The sequence below is a fragment of the Salmo salar genome, chromosome 11 (assembly GCF_965601325.2).
Source record: "Salmo salar chromosome 11, fSalSal1, whole genome shotgun sequence".
Classification (NCBI taxonomy): domain Eukaryota; kingdom Metazoa; phylum Chordata; class Actinopteri; order Salmoniformes; family Salmonidae; genus Salmo; species Salmo salar.
Genome location: NC_138301.1, coordinates 102,918,013 through 102,928,945, shown reverse-complemented (window position 1 = coordinate 102,928,945; position 10,933 = coordinate 102,918,013). Strand labels below are relative to the sequence as shown.

Sequence of the window (10,933 nt, the reverse complement as noted above, 5' to 3'; positions counted from 1 at the left end):
GTTACAAGTGTATTGGTATGTGTCTATAAAATATCATTAACTAGACCGTTTCCTCCTGATCTCGCCTTTGCAGACTTGTATTTCCATTGTTAGAGCGGACAGTCGACCATCTTGTCAATTATATTAGGTCTTCTTTGATTAAGCGTAGGGAGAGCCTGCATTTGCGTGCGCAGCTGTGACGTCGGGCCAACGAATCCCAAGACCGGAGGACCCGGTTTGCGCTGTCGGCGTGCATTTGTGTGTTACTGGAAACATGTCGGCAAGGATTGTGCACACCGGAAGATCAATGAAATCCACCAAAACCTAAAGAACCAGTGCAATTTCACAATTTAAAAGAATTTGACATAGTCCTGGACCCTTTTCTACGGTTGTGTTACCTCTGACTCGCGTTTTAGCCTATTCAGTGGTAGAAGTATCCAAAACGAATGGTGGAAGTCGAATAGAGTCTCAAAGTAGGCTAGGCGGAGAGGAGAGTGAAGGGCTCGGCAGGTAGAGACGAGCGCTCGCTTTTGAGGAATGTTATCCGTACTCTCCTATGGAAGACTGGTTGCGAGGGCTGTCCTAGGCGGACTCTCTCAAACTGATGGTCGGGACTACAGCCTGGTCACAGCTAGTTGTGGGTTTGGGAAAGACTTTCGTAAGGGGATATTGAAGAAAGGGATGTGCTACGGGGATGACGCTTGTTTCATTGCCCGGCATAGGTCCGCCGATGTATTGGGTAAGTCTCACTTTAATATTCAAATTATCTGTTCGGTAAAGATACCGTTAAAGTAGTCTAGTCGTTTATTATAAGAAAACAAAAGCCACCGTGAAATGTGCAAGGTATTTTGGGGAATAATAGGCCTATAGCATTTCCCACATTTAACCTTCAATGTGTAGCCTAGCATGTGTCGCCAACCCATGTCACGAAAACGAGGATATTCCTTACCTGATTTAACCTCGTCTTAAAAGTTGTTAGTGTTTTCCGATGTTTGCGTTCTACGGTAGATTACAGCTGTGGTCTGTAGGCCTATAAACTACCGAGAAACATTGTGCCTGGGTTTACAAAAAATGTATACTTTGTTGAAGAGTAATTGTAAAGACCTTTCACCTAGACGTATGGACAGGCCCTCTTACCAGCGCTACTAGTGGCGATAGTGTGAACATGTACACAGTGATAATGTATACACAGCTATTTCATGGCGTGACAAATGTGGAAGTCGCACGTTGATTGTGGCTATAAATTGTTAGTCTATGAATTGTTCCGCCATTCGATGCTAAGAACAATAAGGTTCGTTGGAGGAGTTCAACAAAATGTATAATTCTGTTATGACAGCCTATACCTTCATATTCATTAGCCTTAGCCTACTTTGTTGTGGATTTTACACACATTTCACACACGCCTAGGGGAAACTCACTGTCCGGTGTTTTCTAAAGGTCAGAATGGTTGAACATGGAGGCAGCCATGTTTCCAGGACCAATTCACGTCTTAGACTGATGAGGGGGAAGTGCATTGTCGTTTTACCAGTTCATAGAAAATATCCGCCCATATCATTATCAAGTTCTTATTTACCAGATGTCACACATTCAGAACGGTGCCTAAAGCAGGTTTGCACCACTGAGATATAATAAAACCTGGAGAATACGTCCACGATGTCCGCCCGTTGTTTTCAAGGTAATCTACTCACGTTCTCACACGCCGATTCATGGATCGTCTATATCCGGGTTGCATCCGGTTTATACGGACCAAGATCACATTGGGCGGATTCGATTATGCTAAGCCGCGGAGCACTCGTCTATGGCCCGTTAAGACAATGGGTGAAAGGGAGAGGGAGGAGCGCCATTCTCGAATTTAACAATAATTTATGTGGCTCGGTCATTTTGTCAACAAGGCTGCATGGTACATCATCCAGAAACATGCATCTCTTTTCTGTAAGATAAAATGTTTGAATTTAAATTCTCAAATACAACAGGTTTAGTAGACCTTAGAGTGAAATGCTCACTTACAGGCTCTAACTAATAGTGGAAAAAAGGGATTAGGTGAACAATAGGTAGGTAAAGAAATAAAAAGACAGGCTATATACAGTAGCGAGGCTATAAAAGTAGTGAGGCTACATACAGACAGGCTGATTGAGGTAGTATGCACACGTAGATATGGTTAAAGCGACTATGCATATATGATGAACAGAGAGTAGCACTAGCGTAAAAGAGGGGTTGGCGGGTGGTGGGTGGGACACAATGTAGTTAGCCAATGTGTGGGAGCACTGTTTGGTTGGCCCAATTTAAGGTAGTATGTACATGAATGTATAGTTAGTGACTATGCAAATATGATAAACAGAGAGTAGCAGCAGCGTAAAAAGAGGGGTTGGGGGGGCACACAATGCAAATAGTCCGGGTAGCCATTTGATTACCTGTTCATGGCTTGGGATCAACACGGGCTCCCAGGTGGGATTTATCAATCCCCCTCATAGATGCACAAAGAAGGCAGGGCTTAATGTGACCACGCCCCTGAGTAGGGTACAGCTGTAGGGTACTGCCTTTACTCCTGTTGTTAAATTGCCTACTTTACTCATAACCTGACAACAGCTGTATTTTTATTTTTTTACTCATTATACATTTTTTTTTTTTTAATTCTTCCCAATTTTGTGATCCAATTACGATCTTGTCTCATCGCTGCAACTCCCCAGCGGGTTTGGGAGAGGGGAAGGTAGAGTCATGCGTCCTCAGAAACATTGCCCGCCAAACCTTGTTTCTTAACAACCGCCCGCTTAACCCAGAACCCAGCTGCACCGATGTGTAGGAGAAAACTCAGTTCAACTGACGAACCTAGAGCGCGATGAGCCAAGTAAAGCCCCCCCGGCCAAACCCTCCCCTAACTCGGACGACGCTAGGCCAATTGTGCGCCACCCTATGGGCTCCAGGTCACGGCCGGTTGTGAAACTGCCTGGGAACGAACCCGGGTCTGTAGTGACGCCTCAAGCACTGCGATGCAGTGCCTTAGACTGCTGCGCCACTCGGGGGGCCTTGTAATCATTCTATAAACATTTTGGATATGCTTGGTTGCCAATTTTTTTAAACTTTCTTCCATGTCATCTTAATCAACAAACTAAATCATACCTAAAGACACTTTAATTCTAGAGTGTCGCATGGAATGTACGTCACGATTATCAGCCAAAGCTGGCTAACCCTGCTTTTAAGATGATGAAAAGCTTGTTTGAACAGTAGTCTGAGAAAAAGACCACCGAAATAAGTTTCATCAACTGCCCTGTTCAGAATGTGCAGAATTACACAACATCCTATGTGTAACAAATAACTGGCTGTTTTATGGAATACATTTCTATCTGTAACACTGTTCTACCTCATTAAATATAGTTAGGGTTAGGCTAGTTCATAATTTTACCTTGGTTTAAGTTGCCCTGTTTTCTTGATAGGATGTAGGCCTAACCCTGCATCATGTTAAGGCAGTGTTAGAGATGCCTTTCAAAAACTTGCCCTATTTGACTGTGGTAGAAGCGCAGGATGAGTCATTGCAAGAAGTCGTGCTGAACTAAAATGAAATGGTTGGATGTCTAGTGTAGCCTACTGCCTTTCTCTACCAGGTGGAACCTTGGACCTGAAACATTACTGCATCAGAGCTCTTCACTATGCTCATTGTGTAGTGATAACACGGTCTGTAGTTTTTACATGAAAAGCTTTAGTCTGCTCATGCTTTAAGGAAATAAAGTGGTGCTCACATTGTCTACTGATTTGTCATGATGGACCACATCAGGTCAGGGGCAGAGCTGCTTTCCTCTATGGCTAATTAACTGGTCATGGAGACAGGATCAAACACCCACAGAGACTGCTGGCTCTGGGCTTATGTATTCCGTGTCCCACCTGGGTGCTATATTACTTCTGTTTGGCTAACACAATCTGTTGGCGGGAAGGATTCTATCCTGGCCTCTGCTGATCATTATAGACAGGCCTCTCTATACCCAGTGTAGTTTTAATGTCAATTAAGTTTTTAATCTCTTGGAAATGCCCGTTTTGCCATGGCGAGAGTGGCTTTGGGCCTGTACTATGGGGCGGCAGGTAGCCTAGTGATTAGAGCGTTGGGCCTGTAACCAAAAGGTTGCTGGATCGAATCCTCAAGCTGACAAGGTAAAAATCAGTTGTTCTGCCCCTGAACAAGGTAGTTAACCCACTGTTCCCCGGTAGGCCTTCATTGTAAATAAGAATTTGTTCTTAACTGACTTGCCTAGTTAAACAAAGGTACTTATGTGCCGCTGTGGAAGGAGGTGTAGGACATGCATCTGTGAGTGTGTACAGTATATGGAAGTGTTTGTTTTAGGCACCAACCAAGAGCTTTGCTAAGCTATCAGAGGAGGTCGAGTGTAGATGCAAGAAGAACAGTGCAGATGCAAAGTTTGGTAACAGAATGTCGTCATTACCAGACTTTGCATGGACAATGTTGTAGTAAATGTGTTTTGTAACATTTTCAGTGGAAATTAAGTCCTCCTTGCATGGTTTGTTTAAAAACCTCTTAAATGTACAGTCCCAATATTTGATATTGTTTTATTCAATTCAGTCTGGTATGAGTATCTTGGCTATTGATCTGTGCCTTAAAATCTTTGGTGTGACTCACAACCATATATAGGCATACGAATGTATAAGGTCAGGCTGAGCCGATGACCTCGTTTCAAGATGGCTGCTACCTACATTCCGGTTAGCATTGTGAACCATAAACGCAATAAACACGGAATACGTTGATTCACACCGAAAGCTTTCCATCTTTTCAGTGATCCTGCCGACCAAGGACTGGTCTGAGGAGCTATTTGCCGTCGCAGCTAGCTAGCTGGACACGGATTGTCCCGGGTTTGTACAGTACATCCTCTCATGGACTGCACCAGATTTGACAGTTCTTGCTGTGAGATGATACCCCACTCTTCCACCAAGGTACCTGCAAGTTCCCAGACATTTCTGTTGGGAATGGCCCTAGCCCTCACCCTCCGATCAAACAGGTCCCAGACATGCTCAATGGGATTGAGATCTGGGCTCTTCGCTGGCCATGGCAGAACACTGACATTCCTGTGTTGCAGGAAATTACGCACAGAACGAGCAGTATGGCTGGTGGCATTGTCATGCTGGAGGGTCATGTCAGGATGAGCCTGCAGGAAGGGTACCACATGAGGGAGGAGGATGTGTTCCCTGTAACGCACAGCGTTGAGATTGCCTGCAATGACAACAAGCTCAGTCCGATGATGCTGTGACACACCGCCCAGACCATGGCGGACCCTCCACCTCCAAATTGATCCCGTTCCAGAGTACAGGCCTCGGTGTAACGCTCATTCCACCGACGATAAACGCAAATCCGACCATCACCCCTGATGAGACACAACCGCGACTCGTCAGTGAAGAGCACTTTTTGCCAGTCTTGTCTGGTCCAGCGACAGTGGGTTTGTTCCCCTAGGCGACATTGTTGCCGGTGATGTCTGGTGAGAACCTGCATTACAACAGGCCTACAAGCCCTCAATCCAGCCTCTCTCAGCCTATTGTGGACAGTCTGAGCACCGATGGAGGGATTGTGCATTCCTGGTGTAACCCGGGCAGTTGTTGTTGCCATCCTGTACCTGTCCCGCAGGTGTGATGTTCGGATGTACCGATCCTGTGCAGGTGTTGTTACACGTGGTTTGCCACTGTGAGGATGATCAGCTGTCCGTCCTGTCTCCAACAGCTGGGCCTCACAGTACGGACATTGCGATTTATTGCCCTGGCCACATCCGCAGTCCTCATGCCTCCTTGCAGCAAGCCTAAGGCACGTTCACGTAGATGAGCAAGGACCCTGGGTATCTTTCTTTTGGTGTTTTTCAGAGTCAGTAGAAAGGCCTCTTTAGTGTCCTAAGTTTTCATAACTGTGACCTTAATTGCCTGCCGTCTGTAAGCTGTTAGTGTCTTAACGACCATTCCACAGGTGCATTTTTATTAATTGTTTATGGTTCATTGAACAAGCATGGGAAACAGTGTTTAAACCCTTTACAATGAAGATCTGTGAAGTTATTTGTATTTTTATGAATTATCTTTGAATGACAGGGTCCTGAAAAAGGTCTGTTTTCTTTTTTTGCTGAGTTTGTGTGAAGCGCTTGATAGTGTTTGATTTAACAATGAGGTCTACTTTCTTGGGGACCTGAATATTGACTGGTTTTCATCAAGCTGTCCGCTCAAGAAGAAGCTTCTTACTGTAACCAGTGCCTGTAATCTGGTTCAGGTTATTAATCAACCTACCAGGGTGTTTTCAAACAATACAGGAACAAGATCATCCAGATGTATCGATCACATCTTTACTAATGCTGTAGAACTTTGTTCTAAAGCTATATCCGTACCCATTGGATGCAGTGATCACAATATAGTGGCTATATCCAGGAAAGCCAAAGTTCCAACAGCTGGGCCTAAAATAGTGTAAGAGATCATACAAAATATTTTGCTGTGACTCTTATTTGGATTATGTTAAAAATATTTGTTGGTCTGATGTGATTAAAGAGGAGCATCCAGATGCTGCACTTGATGAATTTATGAAATTGCTTCTTCCAATTATTGATAAACATGCACCTGTTAAGAAACTGACTGTTAGAACTGTTAAGGCTCCATAGATTGATGAGGAATTGAAAAACGGTATGGTTGAAAGAGATGGGGCAAAAGGAGTGGCTAATAAGTCTGGCTGTACATCTAACTGGCTTAATTTCTCAATTTGCAGTAAGTATGTGACTAAACTCAACAAAAAGAAGAATAAACTTTATGAAGCCAAGATCAATTATATAAAGAATAACGGAAAAAACTTGTACTTTAAATGAAATTATGGGCAGAAAGAACAATTAAATTCCATTTTCCATCGAATCAGATGGCTTAATAATCACAAAACCATTTGATGTTGCCGATTTTTATTTCATTGGCAAAGTGGGCAAATTTAGGCAGGAAATGCCCACGACAAACAGTGAACAATTATATTCATGCATTAAATAATGAAAGAAAAGCAGTGCAAGTTTGAATTTTGTAAAGTTACTGTGGGAGAGGTGGGGAAATTATTGTTAACGATCAATAATGACAAAGCTCCTGGCATTGACAACTTAGGAGTGGCTATAGAGTCAGCCACCATCCTCAGTAGCTTTCCATCTATCTGTCATATTTTTAATCTGAGCCTAGAGGAAAGTCTTTGTCCTCAGGCCTGGAGGGAAGCCAAAGTGTTTCTCTGTAAACAAATTAACAAGACTTTCAGCATATTGACCATAACCACATGTACTGCACTGACACAAATGACTGATGATTGGTTGAAAGAAATTGATAATAAGAAGATTGTGGGAGTTATACTGTTAGATTTCAGTGTAGCCTTTGATATTGACCATAACCTGTTGTTGAAAACCTAAGTGCTATGGCTTTTCAACCTCTGCCATATCGTGGATTCAGAGCTATCTATTAGAACTCAAAGGGTTTTCTTTAATGGAAGCGTCTCTGTTAAACATGTAAAGTGCTGTGTACCGCAGGGCAGCTCTCTAGGCCCTCTACTCTTTTCACCAGTGACCTGGCATTAAACAAAGCATGTGTCTCCATGTATGCTGATGATTCAACCATATTTGCATCAGCAACCACAGCTAATGAAGTCACGGAAACCGTTAACAAAGAGTTGCAGTCTGTTTTTGGAATGGTTGGCCAGTGATAAACTGGTGCTGAACATCTCTAAAACTAAGAGCATTGCATTTGGTACCAATCATTCCTTAAGTACTAGACCTCAGCTGAATCTGGTAATGAATGGTGTGCTGGTTGAACAAGTTGAGGAGACTAAATTACTTGCTGTAACCTTAGATTGTAAACTGTCATGGTCAAAACATATAGATTCAGTGGTTGCGAAGATGGGGAGAGGTCTAGCCCTAATAGAGATGCTCTGCTTTTTTGACATAAAAATCCAAAAAGCAAGTTCTGTAGTCTGGAGTTTTGTCTATTCTTGATTATTGTCCAGTCGTGTGGTCCAGTGCTGCAAGGAAAGATCTAGTTAAGCTGCAGCTGGCCCAGAAAAGAGCAGCACGTTTTGCTCTTAATTGTAATCAGAGGGCTAATATTAATATTATGCATGCCAGTCTCTCTTGGCTGAGAGTTGAGGAGAGACTGACTGCATCACTTCATGTGTTGAAAATCCCAAATTGTTTGCATAGTAAACTTACACACAACTCTGACACACACACACGTATTCCACCAGACATGCCACCAGGGGTCTTTTCATTGTCCCCAAATCCAGAAGAAATTCAAGAAAACGAACAGTATTATATAGAGCCCTTATTGCATGGAACTTCCTTCCATCTCATATTGCTCAAATAAACAGCAAACCTGGTTTAAAAAAAGAGACAAAGCAACACCTCGTGGCACAATGCCTCTCCCCTATTTGACCTAGATAGTTTGTGTGTATGCATTGATATGTAAGCTACGTGTGCCTTTTTTTCAAATGTATGTAGTTCTGTTCTTGTCTGATGTTTTGTGTGGACCCCAGGAAGAGTAGCTACTGCTTTTGCAATGGCTAATGGGGATGCTAATAAAATGCCAAATACCAGTGTGCAAAAACAGTGCAATTGCCACATTCAAACACTTTGGAGAGGTTGAAAGGACACTTGAATGTAACCTGGATACCCCATAACACCAGCACAATATTTGAGTGAGGTTGATATGGTAGAATTTTTTTATTTTTATATACTGAACAACTAGCATTTAGGGATTGCAAATATCTAATAGCACTGGAATTCTCATTTACAGACATGCCACTTTGGAGAGGTTTAGGGACTCTTGGAAACGTCCTGACACCACTTACTAAAACATCTGCCCATTTCTAGTTGTTAGGTCTATCAATCCTATTTTTTTTCTCATGTTGTTCATGTGTTGTGGAAGCCATCTGTGTTTCCAGCTCTGGGCATCAATAATTCACTTAGCTTGTCAATGAAAGATTACTTTCAAAATATATATATATTTTTTTTTAACGGTTATTTAGTGTGTGCTTCATCTTGTGTATTCTGAACTATGTAATTCCTATCTTCTGATAATTTCCTCATCTCCCAGATGTCGTCTTTCTAAATATACAGTTTTGGCATGTCAGAATCATGTAATTACACATGAAAAGCAGTTACTTTTGGGTATGTCTGTTTAGGCAGAAATCTACATTTTTGCCATTACATCAAAGAGGGCCCAGCGCAATCAAACTTTATTTTCCTGTGTTTTATACATATTTCCACACTGAGGTTGGAATAATACTGTGTAATTGTACATTGATTTCAGCATATTTTGGTGGGATGGAATTTTTGGCCTGTCTGGTGACATCACCAGGTGATTTAAAATAGTTAATAGACCAATAAGAAAGTTTGGAACATCTGCCAATAACAGCTAGTTTTAAGTTTTCCTCTCCCAACCAGACTACTCCCAAACAGTCCTAGAAAAAATGTTGCATTAGAAAATGCTCTTGGCTAAGAAGCTATTTTTGTTTATTCTTTTTTTTTTTACCATTTGAATTGAAATCCTAGTAAGGTACTTGTTACCCAGAAATGATTTCATATTGAAATAAAAACGGCTGCATTGGACCTTTTTAACTACTAAATCATTGGTTTTTGTTTGGCATACATTTTAAAGTGCAAAATCTGAGTCTCCGCATCATTCTGTTACTGTGGAATTGCCTGCATATTATCACGGGGGTCACACAGCTGTAAATCAAGGCAGGGGCCCCTGATTTCATGTCCATCTCTCACTCTGAACTCATACACTCCTCCTCTGTCAGTGAGTTGAGCATCAGCAGGTTTGTTCAACAACTGCAGGTCCATAATTTTCTATTTGAATTGAGTGGTTTGATTTGTTAATTTTGTGTCACTCGTGTACCTTTTTGGGTAATCTGCAATGAGCAGTTTGGAGAAGCTCATGGCTTGTATCGTTTTGTACTATTACTCGGTGGTGTTTTGATGCTTATTTCTCTTTCTTGCAGTAGTCCAAAGGGTTCACACACAGACAGTGATGTGAGTTGATGAGTAGTTTGTCTGGTCAGTGGTAACCAGACGATGGATCTCTGGTCTTTTGTCTCTTGTCACCATGTGACTGGGAACAGCTGCAATTTACAATAACAAAACACAATGCCCAGCCAGACAGCCAGGGTGTGTGAAAGAGAGCGTGAAGGCAGGGTTTGCCCTCCAACCCCTTTTGCGCGGGGTTTGCCCTCCAACCCCTTTTGCGCGGGGTTGACAACATTGGTACTTTACTTGGGGGTATTTGTCTATTCTTGATTATTGTCCAGTCGTGTGGTCCACTGGATATCATAAGGTGAATGCACCAATTTGTAAGTCGCTCTGGATAAGAGCGTCTGCTAAATGACTTAAATGTAAATGTATTACAACGTTGATTGTAGAATATGACAAAGATAATAATTCACTGTTCTGATACTTATACACTTTTCTCTTGTTCTTTATGTCTCAGGTGTGGCGGATGGTGTAGGTGGATGGAGGGACTACGGGGTGGACCCGTCCCAGTTCTCTGCCACCCTGATGAGGACGTGTGAGCGGCTGGTGAAGGAGGGCCGCTTCACCCCCAGCAGCCCTGTGGGGATCCTCACGTCAGGCTACTACGAGCTCCTACAGAACAAAGTACCCCTGCTAGGTGAGCAAACGCGCTCTCTCACTCACTGACACACACACACAATAATGCATGGGGGGGGTCATACAGTATCTGCAGCATGAGTGTTTATCTGTTGCCTGTGGGTATCCCTGCCCACTCAGCTGCACTCCATCAATCCATCCAAAAAATATAATGATTATAATGATACAAAGCTGAAATGCCTTCCCTCCTAAGCATTAGGGCTGGGAATTTCCAGGGATCTTACAATATGATATTATCACGATACTTTGGTGATATGTATTGCCATTCTCACCATTCTATATGTAATGCTTTTTTTGGGCGATTTGTT

At 42.6% G+C, this 10,933-nt stretch overlaps 1 protein-coding gene across 1 annotated transcript in view; it reads left to right on the top strand.

Moving 5' to 3' along the window:
- The first annotated feature begins 228 nt into the window (after positions 1-228).
- The window catches only part of LOC106563180 (protein phosphatase PTC7 homolog), an 18,320-nt gene continuing 7,615 nt past the window's right edge, over positions 229-10,933 (top strand). Inside the window, exons 1-2 of the mRNA XM_014128489.3 lie at positions 229-718; positions 10,447-10,626. Coding sequence (XP_013983964.1) covers positions 517-718; positions 10,447-10,626 — 382 coding nt within the window. The 5' untranslated portion in view covers positions 229-516. The remainder of the gene's footprint in view (positions 719-10,446; positions 10,627-10,933) is intronic.